At 43.0% G+C, this 17193-nt stretch overlaps 1 protein-coding gene across 1 annotated transcript in view; it reads left to right on the forward strand.

Annotated features, from left to right (window-relative positions):
- The first annotated feature begins 5228 nt into the window (after positions 1–5228).
- LOC124136541 overlaps positions 5229–17193 on the forward strand; it is a 31580-nt gene continuing 19615 nt past the window's right edge. Inside the window, exons 1-10 of the mRNA XM_046502458.2 lie at positions 5229–5299; positions 5589–5735; positions 6049–6135; positions 6305–6358; positions 7703–7850; positions 9415–9550; positions 11111–11171; positions 13522–13627; positions 14165–14262; positions 14732–14852. Coding sequence (XP_046358414.2) covers positions 5625–5735; positions 6049–6135; positions 6305–6358; positions 7703–7850; positions 9415–9550; positions 11111–11171; positions 13522–13627; positions 14165–14262; positions 14732–14852 — 922 coding nt within the window. The 5' untranslated portion in view covers positions 5229–5299; positions 5589–5624. The remainder of the gene's footprint in view (positions 5300–5588; positions 5736–6048; positions 6136–6304; positions 6359–7702; positions 7851–9414; positions 9551–11110; positions 11172–13521; positions 13628–14164; positions 14263–14731; positions 14853–17193) is intronic.

Below are 17193 nucleotides of genomic sequence, written 5' to 3' on the forward strand. Positions count from 1 at the left end.
ACACATTAATGGTTACGTTGTGTCAGCGGTATGGACACATTAAAGGTTACGTTGTGTCAGCGGTAGGGACACATTAAAGGTTACGTTGTGTCAGCGGTATGGACACATTCAAGGTTACGTTGTGTCAGCGGTAGGGACACATTAAAGGTTACGTTGTGTCAGCGGTAGGGACACATTAAAGGTTACGTTGTGTCAGCGGTAGGGGCACATTTAAGGTTACGTTGCCTCAGCAGTAGGGGCACATTAAAGGTCATATTAGTGGTTATCTGGTGGTATCGGGGTGTGTCCCACGACGATTTCAGTGGTAATGGTTATCTGGTGGTATCGGGGTGTGTCCCACCACGATTTCAGTGGTAATGGTTATCTGGTGGTATCGGGGTGTGTCCCACCACGATTTCAGTGGTAATGGTTATCTGGTGGTATCGGGGTGTGTCCCACCACGATTTCAGTGGTATTGGTTATCTGGTGGTATCGGAATGTGTCCCACGACGATTTCAGTGGCAATGGTTATCTGGTGGTATTGGGATGTGTTTCACAACGATTCTATCTGAGTCTTGGTTCTTCAGTCCAGAAAGACCTGAAGAAGTATCATACTACATTCATGTCGAAATTTATTTACAAAACCTTATATCGCAACGGTATTGAGAAATTTTTTACAAAGTTTTGTAAATTTGTTCTTGTCGTCGGCTTCCGTCACCAAATAAGACAATTGTAGCAGGATGCGGCTACGCCCGGTACATTTAAACTGTCAATGCAGACTTATCTCATACTGGATACGTTTGCTCAGACAAGCAGATACACGATTCTCTAGATCATGATATTATATGCTTAGGGATCAGTCACGTATTCAGGATTTTTACTGCCGTCCTTGATAGGACCATTCCTGATTAAAATTTGTCAAAAGTCTGATCAAGATCCTGTGATTCATGGCGGGAAATTCACAAACAATCAGATATTGTTCAGGAAGCGTCCCGATTCAGCCGTTATCCAGCCAAATTCGTCCCGATTCTCCCGTTCTTAATCCGAATCTGATCCGATTTGTATCTTCCGCATGGTATAAAACGACAGAATCTGTCTCGACAGCGTCCCGATTCTCCCGAATGCGACCCGACAGAGATCAGACACTGACCGGACAGTGAACCCACAAAGAAGGTTCGCATTCGGCAAGATCTGGACGCAATCTGGACTCAATCGACAAGAAACGGCAATGAACAATTCATGTCCGTTCATCACGACAGCGTCCCGATCCACAGGGTACCGTCCAGACAACACAGGACATTGTTACGATTTTGATCCGATACAGCAGAATCTGTCACGACATAGTCACGATTGTAATCCGACTAGACAAAATCGGCTGAGTTTCCCGAATGTAAGGAGACGCACCATACTGTCGGGAGTGCTTGGCCGACCTCATTGAACCTTTTCCGATCCGTAGGACTCTGTTACGAACGTATATGACTGCGTTCAGACAATGGTAGAATATCCAGATCACTGAGGATAGTAATCCGACTCTTTCACGTTTCGTGTCGTAGCACAGCAATAATCAGCACTATGTGAACCTGGCCTTAGCGCCTTGATGACTTTGAGGATAGAAACTGAGCCTTAGCTGTTTCGCATGGATTTGCATATGCGTGGATATCCCCGGTGTTGGAAGATATCAGAATCAAATACCTGCCTAACTATTATTATACGCATCCAACACAAAGAAAAGTTATCGAACAGCAAAATTAGCCACATTTTTCAGGTGTGTCTCACGACAATTCAATTTGGGAGGAGTTCTCTGGTGGTATTGGGGTGTGGGGGTGGGGTGGGGTGGGGTGGGGTGGGGGTTGGGGGTTGGGGGTTGGGGGTTTGGGGTTGTCTCACAACGATTCAATTTAGGAGTGGTTCTCTGATGGTATTGGGGCATGTCTACTACGTGTATACTCTAATTTGGGTTATCAATACCACTGACACTACATAGCAGTTGCACACATGTCTTACAAATACCATTCACAACGTGTATATTCTAATTGGGGTTATCAATACCACTGACACTACATAGCAGTTGTACACACGTCTTATAAATACCATTCACAACGTGTATATTCTAATTGGGGTTATCAATACCACTGACACTACATAGCAGTTGCACACATGTCTTACAAATACCATTCACAACGTGTATATTCTAATTGGGGTTATCAATACCACTGACACTACATAGCAGTTGTACACACGTCTTATAAATACCATTCACAACGTGTATATTCTAATTGGGGTTATCAATACCACTGACACTACATAGCAGTTGTACATGTCTTACAAATACCATTCACAACGTGTATATACTAATTGGGGTTATCAATACCACTGACACTACATAGCAGTTGTACATGTCTTACAAATACCATTCACAACGTGTATATACTAATTGGGGTTATCAATACCACTGACACTACATAGCAGTTGTACACACGTCTTACAAACACCATTCACAACGTGTATATTCTAATTGGGGTTATCAATACCACTGACACTACATAGCAGTTGTACATGTCTTACAAATACCATTCACAACGTGTATATACTAATTGGGGTTATCAATACCACTGACACTACATAGCAGTTGTACATGTCTTACAAATACCATTCACAACGTGTATATACTAATTGGGGTGATCAATACCACTGACACTACATAGCAGTTGTACATGTCTTACAAATACCGTTCACAACGTGTATATTCTAATTGGGGTGATCAATACCACTGACACTACATAGCAGTTGTACATGTCTTACAAATAGTGCACGTCTCAAGCATGATGTGTGTGTCTGTGTGTGCATGTGTCTGTGTGTATGTGTCTGTGTGTGTCTCTCTGTGTCTGTGTGAGCATGTGTGTTTGTGTGTCTGTGTGAGACTCTCTTTGTCTCTCTCTGTGCGTGTGTGTCTGTCTGTGTGTGTTTGTGTCTGCGTGCGTGTCTGTTTTTTCTCTCTCTCTGTGTATGTGTCTGTGTGTGTCTCTCTTGGTGTCTGTCTGTCTGTCTGTGTGTGTGTGTGTGTGTATATATATATATATATATATATATATCACTGTCTGTGTGTGTTTGTGTGTGTATGTTCCGTCAATAATTTAGAGTTTAACTTAAATCAGGGGGTTAGAATCACCGAATCACTGTGAAATCGTTGTTGCTGATGAGAGAAGAAATCAGACTTGAAACATAATCTTTGATTGGTCGACAGGCTAACTAAAGGAAGCGGTGTGAGTGGCTATTTTTAAAACATACAGAATGTTCATGGTAACTAATGGAAACCAAGCGAACTATTCTTAAACTTATCTATACTGAACAAAAGAATTTAGTGATCTTTAATATTCCTTGGAATATTTTTATGAAAGACTACTTGCTCCCTGTAAAATTAACGCTACATGTTTGCGTCACACGACGACTTAAACTAAGTGTTGGTTGGTTGTTGGTTTGTTTGTTGTTTAACGCCGCACTCAGCAATATTACAACTATATGACGGCGGTCTGTAAATAATCAAGTCTGGCCAGACAATCCAGTGATTGATGACTTATAATAATTATACAAGTTAGCATAGCGTCTGCAACAATCACTTTAAGCTATTGTAGGGGTTGTCGGGTGGCCAATTGGTTAAAGCGTTCGCTCGTCACGCCGAAGAGCCGGTTCGATTCCCTACAGCGGTACAATGCGTGAAGCCCATTTCTGGTGCCCCCCGTCGTGATATTGCTGGAATATTGCTAAAAGCGGCGTAAAACCACACTTACTCACTCTCAAAAGCTATCATATATGAAATCTTCATGTCAACTTGACTAGTTCGGCTTGGTGGTCAGGTATAGGTCTCACGCTTCAGGCTGATACTTAATGATCTATTGAGACTGCGTAACACCGAACGATATTGGTAAGAGGTTTTATCTTTCGGTCATATTAACCCTGATGTTTAATTATTAAGTAACAGGCGTCCAGACTGCAGGGTGGACTGACCTATACTGACCGCTGAGACATGATGGCCGATAGCTAACTCCCAATCTCCACATCTCTCTCCTTCCATGCGTTCCCAATGTGCGAATCAAGATCGGAGATGGAGACTACGTGTATATAAACCGACTACGTTTATATTCGGCATCGACACTTGGGGTTGACTCGTCGGTCGTAGCATAAACGGCAACAAGAGCAGGTGCTGCCATTCTTCTAAATACGGTATTGAATACACGGAGAAATACCTACAAATGTAAGTCTTCACTCGCTAAAAACAATAATGACTATGGTTCTCAGGCACCACCCGCAACATCATAAAGTCTGCCGCATGTTTTGTTTTTATTTCCAAAAATTAATCCGAATATTTAAACACAATGCATAAAAAATGAAAATGGAAACAAAAACGAAACGTGCAAAGAACTTTATGACTGAGTGAGTATGGTTTAACGCCGCTTTTAGCAATATTCCAGCAATATCACGGCGGGGAACACCAGAAATGGGCTTCACAATTTGTACCCATGTCGGGAATCGAAACCGGGTCTTCGGCGTGACGAGCGAACGCTTTAACCACTAGACTACCCGACCGCCCCTCAAAGAACTTTATGATGATGTTGACAGTGCCTGAGCACATAGACTTTTTATTATTTTTAGCCTATTGTCTTTACGTTTTACCTGTAACCAAAGGCCACCTGATCAGCCATGCTTTAACTTTGTCCCAGTTTCTGTGTTGACAAAGGGCATGTTTTTAGGCAATGTTTCGTATGACCGAACAGCTACGTAAGTGGGTGAAGTCTTCAAAAAGCAATTTCATTGCGAGCTTCTGTTTGTCATTTTACTTGCACCCTATGCTCTGAGGTAAAAGCTGCCATTAAGACATTCACCCTCCACTGAGCTCAGGAACTTCATCAGGTGACACAGTACAGAAGTACAGTGTACCACCACCCCACTTTCATACCTACCTGTGTGCGGTAAGTACTGGAGCAACTATATAGCAATATAAACAACTATATGTCAATGTCATCATATTTATCAACATTCTTTAAGTGACGATTGTTATTTGTAATAATAAGAAAATCTGTGAAATTTTGATTTTATGATTTGCAGGTGTTTTGGGTTTTCTGAAGAGTATAAACATTAGAGTTTAATGTATATTTCTAACAGCTTTCAATTTGTTTTATTTCTTTTTACTATAACAGCAGTGTATAAATATTTGAAGAGCCTCTGTATGCACGTGTCCTCCGTATCGTCACAGAGTAAGACGGACGTCATCTTTGTAGGAGTCGGAAGACGTGCTTGCTTTGAGTCTAAAGCATTGCTTGAGGTTGCATGACTTGGTTCGTTTATCTTGAGTTGAATGTTGAATGTTGAATCTTATATTTTTGTTTGTTTATTGGTTTGTCGTTTTTATTCGAAGGTTGAATGTCGAATGTTAAGTGATTCGTGTTACTTTTTGTGGATGTATAATCAGTTTCATCTTATCACTTTTAGTAGATGAGTTGAATTTTGTATATTTGTTAATTTCTTTTGTTTTTCTCTCTCGACGATTTGAATGTTACATGTTGAATGTTAATTTTAAAAAAATTACGTTTAGTTTTTGTTGTTGTTGACAGTTTGAGAGTGTTGGATCTTCTCAGCTCTGGGAAACCATGAAGCTGTTTTTTTCTGCCGTTGTCGTTGCGGTCGTTGTTATGATGCTGACGCCAGCCGAGTGTAAACGACGGACAACGGAGCGGAAAGACAGGCCAAAAAACTATGTGGTATGTAACCTGAAGTATTCTACATTTGTGCAAAGATGTTATTATAATTCATATGTTTGAGAAACTTTCAATACATTTTTAATAGTGTCTATGTCATTTAAAATGAATTTAATTTAATTAATCACCCGCGTCATAAATTCAGTTGGACGCTAATTGAAAAAGTAGTCTGTTAATGAACTGTTATCTACTCCTATGATATACATGATAGGGTTGGTTATTTCCCATACACACACGCACACGCACACGCATACGCACACGCAACTACACATAATACAACTATAGCACGTCACTGTACCGACGTTGTGTATTGTAGCTGCCACGAAACGAGGCGGCTCCAGGCGTCCCTGACCACGTCTCCAACTTCCTCGTCAACGGGGTCATCGACCACTACCGCCACCCGGTGAGTCAAAGAAACTCCCTGTCCCTCGTCCCAGGAGTTGTAATTACCGTAAATGTTCTCGTGAATAACTAAACTCGGATATATCAAAGTAAGCACACCGCTCGGTGTATATTTCCCGTTGTCATGTACAGTTGATAGGGTATGATGATTGTTATTGTTTGACTGACAGCCGAACGTCAACCACCAAGATGGGGGTGTCAAAGAAGCGGAGCTACAACACGAGGTAGGAGACTTCGCTTCCATAGTATCACGTCACTGTTTCTGAAGTTGTGGATAGTTTAGCTGTTGCCACAGCATCTTCCCGAGGCAAGGGAGTTAACTGACTATAAAAGTCCAGTTTTCACCCTTGCCGAACTAGGCTGGTATTATGGAGTTATATTTTGGCTGGACTAACGAGTCTATGCATAGTCCAATCAAATTGGCGCAACGAAATCGAAATCCGGTCAGTAAACTGTCGTGTAGATTTCGGTCGATTGCAGGATTTGCAAAGCATGTACACCGCCAACTCGTTGTCAACAAATATTTTCCAAATCTTTTCATGTTTTTAATCAAGGTGCTCACCCATTTTTGATGCACTTCGCGATGTAAGACCCGTTTTATCACGCTATAGAACTTGATTATCGATCAGATCGTCTTGACTGGGCGCCGCCATTTTGTTTGATACAAATGCAAGTGATACGAGAGGTGGAATCTGATTGGTCTATAGAAGAGGCTCAGAAGGTCCATGACTCGTTACAGCCTAGTTCGTCAAGGGTGGAAACTGGACTTTTAACTCAGTTAGTCAGTTAACTCCCTTGCTTCGGGAAGATGTTGCCATAGCGGCTAAGGGAAGGGGACGGGTAAATTGTCCTCGTCCAGTGAGTGAGTCGTGTTTTACGCCTCCTTGAACATCAGGCCAGTTACATCACGGAATGTCAGAGGGCGTCCATTCATGCAGGTCTAGACATTTAACACTTTGGTGAAACCAGCGATCATGGGTATGATATTGGATAGCAACTGATGTCGATCATACAACGAAACTCCAACAACATACGTCAAATATACTCAATGTCGGCTTTTTAGCTTTGACTTCGTAGACTATCGATCAGTGCAGAGTGGACAGCGTCTAATGATTACACGCAACAAGTTCATTTATAGACCCGTGAAGATCCGGGTTAGAATAGGTCTTCAGATACCCATGCTTGCCGTAAAAGTCGACCATATGGCCTGTCGTAGGAGGCGACTAACGGGATCGGGCGGTTAGGCTCGCTGACTTGGTTGATGCTTGTCATGCGTAGATCGATGCTCATGATGTCAATCTCTGGATTGTCTGGTCCAGTCACGATTATTTACGAACCGCCGACTTAAAGCTGGTTTACTGGCGAGTGCAATCATTCAAGCCATCGTGCTAATCCCATTCAATCGGCTCTCACGACAAGCATCAGTTATTGGGGGTACATTCTACTCCGGAACCACCATGGGGTCTTTATTGAGAATATTGAAGATATTAAATAGTTTTAGTGTTATTTCAAAGTGTTTGGGCCGAGACATAAAGTAATAAGATACCCTTTTGATGCTGTAATTGAAGATGTTTGAGATGAAGCGACGTCAGCACGGGGAGAAGGTGAAGAAACGTAGCGGGCTGTCAAAGAAGCTGCTGCGAGGGAAACGCTTCGTTGATGCCAAGGCGCCTGGCTGGACTAATGGAATTGTACCATATGAATTTGGCAACATTAGTACGTATATTTACATTGAACTCCTACGTAGAGGACCGCCTCCGTGGTCTAATGATAGAGCGTCCGTCCGGAGAACGGAAGGTTCGGGGTTCGATCCTTGGCTGCGTCATACCAAAATACGTTAAAAGATGATACTTGTTGTTACCCTGTCACACACACAGACGTACATGCACGTCGCTATATAAGTGCAATAATCTTGAACGCGAAGTTAAACCCCATTTCACCTCTCATCTGTCACCTACCGAGATTTATTGGGATTTACGATCATCTTAGCGCTACCATTGTCTTAAGTCTGTGTTAAAGTATGGTAATTTCGATCATCTGGGCACTATGACGGTTGGGAGTTACGATCATCTGAGCACTACCATTGCCGTAAGTCTGCGTTAAAGTATGGTAATTACGATCTGGGCGCGACGACGGTCTGTGTTAAGACATGGTATTTACGATCATCTTAGAGTTACGACTGTTGTAAGTCTGTGTTAAAGTTTTGGAGTTACGATCACCTAAGCGCTGATATCCCATTGTATAACGAGACCCATGTTAACTTTCTATAAGTATATCATTTTATAATCGATTATTAGGTTGTCATGACAAATGGCGCGACCAGTGTTTCAATCAGCTTAAACAAGAGGGTCATTTACGCCATCTTCTATGGTCGTACACAGAACGCTATGTGCGACGATAGAAATATCATGCATTATGGCAACTACTAGAAACTAAAAGTGAAAACTGCATGAAAACACCGAAATTTAATGGTTGCCATGACAGCAATTCTACGACACGACGTAATCACGTGTATTGAGGATTCAAGACTGAGGTGTTTTGCCTACCTGGCAACTATCGAAGTGTTAAAGTATGGTAATTACGATCACCTGGGCACTACCATTGTCGTAAGTCTGTGTTAAAGTATAGGAATTACAGTCTTCTGAGAGCTACGACTGACGGGAGTTACGATCATCTTCGCGCTACTATTGTCGTAAGTCTGTGTTAAAGTATGGGAATTACGATCTTCTGAGCGCTACGACGGTCAGGAGTTACGATCATCTTAGCGCTACCATTGTCTTATGTATGTGTTAAAGTATGGTAATTTCGATCATCCGGGGGCTACGACGGTTGGGAGTTACGATCATCTCAGCGCTACCATTGTCTTAAGTCTGTGTTAAAGTAAGGGAATTACGATCTTCAGGGCGCTACGACGGTCTGTGTTAAGACATGGTAATTACGATCATCTTAGAGTTACGACTGTTGTTAAAAAAGGTCTGTGTTAAAGTATGAGAGTTACGATCACCTAAGCGCTGATATCCCATTGTAGAACGGGACCCATGTTAAATTTCTATTATATAGTATATCATTTTATATTCGATTATTAGGTTGTCATGACCAGTGTTTCAATCTTCTTTACCAAAAAGGGCATTTACACAATCTTCTACGGTAATGTGCCTGTTTCTTCTCACCACTCTTGACACCTCAGTCTTCTTGACCTTCATCTGATGATTATCTTACTGATATTCCCACTTATTCCCAACATTCTACGTAACTGCAATGTGTTTGTGTGTGTCGCCAGGTACTTCCCAGCAGGCCACGGTTCTCCAAGCCATGGCCACCATAGAGGAATATACCTGCATCCGCTTCTTCGAGAGAGGTTCCCCGGGATACAGTGTGTCACATACCAACTACCTACTGTTTATCAAGACGTCCTCGTAAGTGTTTTTTTTTTCGTAAATGAACTTTCAACTTCAACAACGATATTGCTGAACCATACATACTACTATGAATTGGACCGCCTCCGTGGTCTAGTGGTAAAGCGTCCGCCCGGAGAGCGGAAGGTCCGGGGTTCGATCCCCGGCCGCGTCATACCAAAAGACGTTAAAAGATGGTATTTGTTGTTACCCTGTCTGGCGCTCGGCATTAAGGGGCTAAAAAAAGGACTGGTCGGCTCGGAGTCAGTATACTGTGTCTGAGTGGGGTATCCATGTTAAACTGCGGCATGGTATCTCAGTGAGCTAGCACTATAAATTGGCATCAGTCCTGACTAGTACAAGCAGCCACACAAACACACACACGTACATGCACGTCGCTATATAAGTGCAATAATCTTGGACGCGACGTTAAACCCAATTTAACCTCACCTCACTATGAATTGATAAGTATCAATGCACGATAAACGAGTGCTAAGGTTGTATGACATGAAGTGCTAAGTTGAATCTGGACAGGTCAAAACCCCGGCGTGTCCAGGGCGTACTCTCACATTTCTATTGTAAAGGGAACTGTGGAATACTGTACGTGACATACTCGCGATCTTGACCTTTTGATTTGTTTGTTTGTTTGTTTGTTTAACGCCACACTCAGCAATATTCCAGCTACATGACAGCGGTCTGTAAATAATCGAGTCTGGACCAGACATTCCAGTGATTGACATCATGAGCATCGATCCACGCAATTGGGGTCGATGACATGCATCAACCAAATAAGCGAGTCTGACCACCCAATGACGTTAGTCGCCTCTTACAACAAGCATAGTAGCCCTTAACGGAAAGCATGGGTTGGTGAAGACCTATTCTACCCCGGATCTTCACGGGCCTCGACCTTTTGAAACGAGATAAATATGCCAAAAGTACGAGAATGCGAGATCGCGAGAACGCGAGATTTGGCCACATATGGCATATTCAGTTCGTTTCCAAAGGTCGATATCGCGAGAATGTCCCGTACAGTATTCCATAAACAAACGTTTAGGTGTCATAAAATGCATAGAGCATTGACGAAGAAAACTATGCAGTTATTAAGTGGGATATTGATATGGTCACCTGCAAGTTAATATGACACGACCTGACCAGGACGCTATTGAATGTCTCATTCACAACTTCCCTACAATATGTTTCCTGAGTTTGCGATATGTGTCGATATTACAAGCTTTGCGTCAGTAGCAGACGTTTCCACAAATACTTCTTTTGTTTGTTTGTTGTTACAACGCCGCACTCAGCAATATTCCAGCTATATGACGGCGGTCTGTAAATAATCGAGTCTGGACCAGACAATCCAGTGATTGACATCATGAGCATCGATCCATACAATTGGGATACGATGACATGCATCAACCAAGTCAGCCCCAAAATACTTGTAATCTCCAAATGTTGAGGCTGCATGATTAAACAACAAACAAACGAACTTAAAATGGTTCTGTTCAGATGCTTCTGATAGGTGTTGGTGCTTATTGGGCATGTATGACGTCATGTTACTGACAATCATTACTGATGTTTCAGATGCTGGTCCTACATCGGGATGCATAACAGCCCACAATACATCTCTCCCTGCACCAACTTCGTGAGTAGCACAGACATCGTTTACCGCCCTAACGGCTATGATAATACATCGCATATTTTTAACCCATTGTGATAAATACCGTTGTTCAAGCAGCTACCATACACATCGACGAAGTCCCGGGTTCGAATTCCCACATGGGTACAATGGGTGAAGCCCATTTTAGGTGCCCCTTCCGTAACATTGCGGGAATATTGCTAAAAGGGGCTTAAACCCATACTCACTCACTCTATCAGCATCCTCGTCTCTCAGGTTGTAATAAATCCATTATGTTAAGATACCCTGGGCCCATTCGCTTGCATAGCTTCTTTCAGCGAGTGACGTTACCACCCACAAACTTGTTTATCAGTAACATCGCACAGAATTGCTCTCGCTTATTGGTGACCTTTGATTGGACGACTACTTTATCGATACCCTTGGCCCATTCGCTTGCATAGCTTTTTTCAGCGAGTGACGTTACCAACCACAAACTTGTTTATCAGTAACATCGCACAGAATTGCTCTCGCTTATTGGTGACCTTTGATTGGACGACTACTTTATCGATACCCTGGGCCCATTCGCTTGCATAGCTTCTTTCAGCGAGTGACGTTACCACCCACAAACTTGTTTATCAGTAACATCGCACAGAATTGCTCTCGCTTATTGGTGACCTTTGATTGGACGACTACTTTATCGATACCCTGGGCCCATTCGCTTGCATAGCTTCTTTCAGCGAGTGACGTCACCACCCACAAACTTGTTTATCACTACTATCGCACAGAATTGCTCTCGCTTATTGGTGACCTTTGATTGGACGACTACTTTATCGATACCCTGGGCCCATTCGCTTGCATAGCTTCTTGCAGCGAGTGACGTCACCACCCACAAACTTGTTTATCAGTAACATCGCACAGAATTGCTCTCGCTTTTTGGTGACCTTTGATTGGACGACGACTACTTTATCGATACCCTGGGCCCATTCGCTTGCATAGTTTCTTTCAGCGAGTGACGTCACCACCCACAAACTTGTTTATCAGTAACATCGCACAGAATTGCTCTCGCTTTTTGGTGACCTTTGATTGGACGACTACTTTATCGATACCCTTGGCCCATTCGCTTGCATAGCTTCTTGCAGCGAGTGACGTCACCACCCACAAACTTATTTATCAGTAACATCGCACAGAATTGCTCTCGCTTATTGGTGACCTTTGATTGGACGACTACGTTAGCGTCACCTATTTTGAGTCGGACACAAAACAAGGGTATAATGATATTGGGTACAAGGTAATTATAAACTTTGAGGGAGATACAATGTGCTAATTAATCGATACTACATATGAGTATTGTTCTACGCCGCTTTTAGCAATATTCCAGCACTATCACGGCGGGGGACACCAGAAATGGGCTTCACACATTGTATCCGTGTGGGGGATCGAACGCTTTAACTACTAGGCGACTTCACGGCCTACATGTAATTCCATATCAATTTAAACATATTTTGCTAAATGTTTACCGTGAGAGTAAACCCGTGAAGATCGGGGTTAGAATTGGCCTCCAGTAACCCATGTTGTCGTAGTGAGTGAGTGAGTGAGTTGGGTTTTACGCCGCTTTTAACAGTATTCCAGTTATATCGCGGCGTGTCAGCTTAATGTGGGAGGAAAGCCCGAAGTGATGCAGGTCTCAGACGTTTACCACTTCGGTGAAACCCACGAGCACGGGTATGGTGCTGACAAACCTAGAAACATAATCGGGGCGAACCGGGATTCGAACCCACAATCATAGGTTTCTGGCGTGCCCAAGGGACGCAACTCTGCACAGCGAATCGCGGCGCCTTAGACGACTGGGCCACCCTTGCCCACCCATGTTGTCGTATGAGGCGACTATGGTTGGTTGGTTGGTTTGTAGCTTAACGCCGCATTCAGCAATATATTCCAGCTGCATGACGGCGGTCTGTAAATAATCGAGTCTGGATCAGACAATCCAGTGGTTGATATTGTGAGCATCGATCCACGCAATTGGGATCGATGACATGCATCAACCAAGTCAGCTGGTCTGCCCACCCGGTCCGTTAGTCCCTATGGTTGTAATGGGATCGGGTCGTCAGACTCGGGTATCCCAGATGCTCATGATGTCAACCATTGGATTGTCTGGTCCATACTTGATTATTTCCAGACCGCCGTAATACAGTTGGAGTATTGCTGACAAACAAACAAAGCTGTGAGAGTAACCATTTTAGTTTATCATTGCAATGATTCTTCGGGGTTCCGTAATATATATATATCCATTTGTTTTCCTTTGTTACTTCTAACCACTATGAGTGTATACCATAATTTCACACGTCTTGTGATCGTACTGAAACGCTGTATGTTGCAGTTCACCGTCCTCCACGAGATCATCCACGCTCTTGGGGCGTGGCACGAGCACCAACACTACGACCGACAGCAGCACCTTCAGTACTTCCCCAACCACGTCAGGAGTGGTCAGTCCTATTACTGTGTGTGCGTGCGTGCGTGCGTGTGTGTGTTTTGGTGGTTGGTTAATATTATTAATATCATAGTGGTAGTAGTATTTGTAGTATTTGTAGTAGTAGCAGTAGACGTAGCAGTAGTTGTTGTTATTGTGTTGTTGTTGGAGGAGGAGGAGGAATAGTAGTAGTAGTAGTAGTAGTGGTACGGTTAGTAGTAGTAGTAGTAGTAGTAGTAGTAGTAGTAGTAATAGTAGCAGTAGTGGTGGTAGTAGTGGTAGTAGTAGTAGTTGTTGTAGCAGCAGCCGTGGTACGGTTAGTAGAACTAGTAGTAGTAGTAGTAGTAGTAGCAGTAGTAGTAGCAGTAGCAGTAGCTTAGCAGTAGTAGCAGTAGCAGTAGTAGTAGTAGTAGTAGTAGTAGTAGTAGTAGTAGTAGCGGCAGTAGTAGTAGTAGTAGCAGTAGTAGTAGTAGCGGCAGTAGCAGTAGCAGTAGCAGAAGTAGTAGTAGCGGTTGTTGTATTATCCAATTGCTATATGTACTTTCATACAAAGGTGCCGAGAATAACTTCGCCCTGCCGCCAGCATCTTGGCATGACGACTTTGTGAACCTTCCCCTGGATCTGCAGTCTGTCATGATGTACGGAGACTATGTGAGTCCAGCTTTGTATCCACACATGCCACCTTTCAGACACAACTAATCCGACTCGTCCAAACAAAAGAAATTAAAGATGCTCCACTGTTATACGTATGATGAAACCCATGTCATTCATCTTCTATGGGGGCGGTCGGGTAGCCAAGTGGTTAAGGCGTTCGCTCGTCACGCCGAAGACCCGGGTTCGATTCCCGATATGGATACAATGTGTGAAGCCCATTTCTGCTGTCCTCCGCCGTGATATTGCTGGAATATTGCTTAAAAATCGGCGTAAAACCATACTCACTCACTAATCTTCTGTGTGGGGGCAACATTGTCTTACTTTGTCGGTAACAGTAACTCGTAGAAATGCCATTCACACTGAAAGAGGAATGACCAATCCCTTAACTTGATTATGTACAACTACCTGAGGGCAAATCAGTTTTGGAATCTCAGTTTTGAGTTGGGGCTCATCCAATTTGTTCCAGGACTTCTCAATAGACAGATCCTCGAGGAAGACCATCGACCCCTACTCAGATGATGTCGCCGACACACGTGACGACTTCTGGATCGTCATGCACGAACTCAGCATTGCCTATCAGTGCGCTTGTGAGTCTTAACTTGCCTATCAGTGTGTTTGTCAGTCAAACATTGCCTATTAGTGTGTTTGTCTGTCAAATATTGCCTATCAGTGTGTTTGTCAATCAAACATTGCCTATCAGTGTGTATGTCTGTCAAACATTGCCTATCAGTGTGTTTGTCAGTCAAACATTGCCTGTCGGTGTGTTTGTCAGTCGAACATTGCCTATCAGTGTGTATGTCTGTCAAACATTGCCTATCAGTGTGTTTGTCAGTCAAACATTGCCTGTCGGTGTGTTTGTCAGTCGAACATTGCCTATCAGTGTGTTTGTCTGTCAAATATTGCCTGTCAGTGTGTTTGTCAGTCAAACATTGCCTATCAGTGTGTATGTCTGTCAAACATTGCCTATCAGTGTGTTTGTCAGTCAAACATTGCCTGTCGGTGTGTTTGTCAGTCGAACATTGCCTATCAGTGTGTTTGTCTGTCAAACATTGCCTATCAGTGTGTTTGTCAGTCAAACATTGCCTGTCGGTGTGTTTGTCAGTCGAACATTGCCTATCAGTGTGTTTGTCTGTCAAATATTGCCTGTCAGTGTGTTTGTCAGTCAAACATTGCCTATCAGTGTGTTTGTCTGTCAAACATTGCCTATCAGTGTGTTTGTCAGTCAAACATTGCCTATCAGTGTGTTTGTGAGTTAAAAATAATCTTTGGGTGTGTTTGTCAGTCGAACATTGCCTACCAGTGTGTTTGTGAGTCAAACATTGCCTATGTGCGTGTTTGTCAGTCAAACATTGCCTATCAGTGTGTTTGTGAGTTGAAAATTATCTTTGGGTGTGATTGTCAGTCGCACATTGCCTACCAGTGTATTTGTGAGTCAAACATTGCCTATGTGCGTGTTTGTGAGTCGAACATTGCCTACCAGTGTGTTTGTGAGTCGAACATTGCCTACCAGTGTGTTTGTGAGTCGAACATTGCCTATGTGCGTGTTTGTCAGTCAAACATTGCCTATCAGTGTGTTTGTGAGTTGAAAATTATCTTTGGGTGTGTTTGTGAGTCGAACATTGCCGTAGAGTGCGTTTGTCAATCGAACAATTCCTATCATCATGTTTGTGAGTCGAACATTGCCTATGTGCGTGTTTGTCAGTCAAACATTGCCTATCAGTGTGTTTGTGAGTTGAAAATTATCTTTGGGTGTGTTTGTGAGTCGAACATTGCCTACCAGTGTGTTTGTGAGTCGAACATTGCCTATGTGCGTGTTTGTCAGTCAAACATTGCCTATCAGTGTGTTTGTCAGTCAAACATTGCCTGTCGGTGTGTTTGTCAGTCGAACATTGCCTATCAGTGTGTTTGTCTGTCAAACATTGCCTATCAGTGTGTTTGTCAGTCAAACATTGCCTGTCGGTGTGATTGTCAGTCGCACATTGCCTACCAGTGTATTTGTGAGTCAAACATTGCCTATGTGCGTGTTTGTGAGTCGAACATTGCCTACCAGTGTGTTTGTGAGTCGAACATTGCCTATGTGCGTGTTTGTCAGTCAAACATTGCCTATCAGTGTGTTTGTGAGTTGAAAATTATCTTTGGGTGTGTTTGTGAGTCGAACATTGCCGTAGAGTGCGTTTGTCAATCGAACAATTCCTATCATCATGTTTGTGAGTCGAACATTGCCTATGTGCGTGTTTGTCAGTCAAACATTGCCTATCAGTGTGTTTGTGAGTTGAAAATTATCTTTGGGTGTGTTTGTCAGTCGAACATTGCCTGCCAGGGTGTTTATGAGTCGAACATTGCCTATGTGCGTGTTTGTCAGTCAAACATTGCCTATCAGTGTGTTTGAGAGTTGAAAATTATCTTTGGGTGTGTTTGTCAGTTGAACATTGCCTACCAGTATGTTTGTGTGTCTAAATTGCCTTCCCGTGTGTTTGTGAATTGCAAATTTTCTATGGTCAGTTTGTCAGTAGAACATTGCCTACCAGTGTGTTTGTGAGTCAAACATTGCCTATGTGCGTGTTTGTCAGTCAAACATTGCCTATCAGTGTGTTTGTCAGTTGAACATTGCCTATCAGTGTGTTTGTGAGTCAAACATTGCCTATGTGCGTGTTTGTGAGTCAAACATTGCCTATGTGCGTGTTTGTCAGTCAAACATTGCCTATCAGTGTGTTTGTCAGTTGAACATTGCCTACCAGTGCGCTTGTGTGTCTAAATTGCCTTCTCGTGTGTTTGTGAATTGCAAATTTTCTATGGTCAGTTTGTCAGTAGAACATTGCCTACCAGTGTGTTTGTGAGTCAAACATTGCCTAAGTGCGTGTTTGTCAGTCAAACATTGCCTATCAGTGTGTTTGAGAGTTGAAAATTATCTTTGGGTGTGTTTGTCAG

The sequence above is a fragment of the Haliotis rufescens genome, unplaced genomic scaffold (assembly GCF_023055435.1).
Source record: "Haliotis rufescens isolate VD_foot unplaced genomic scaffold, xgHalRufe1.0.p SCAF_12, whole genome shotgun sequence".
Classification (NCBI taxonomy): Eukaryota; Metazoa; Mollusca; class Gastropoda; order Lepetellida; family Haliotidae; genus Haliotis; species Haliotis rufescens.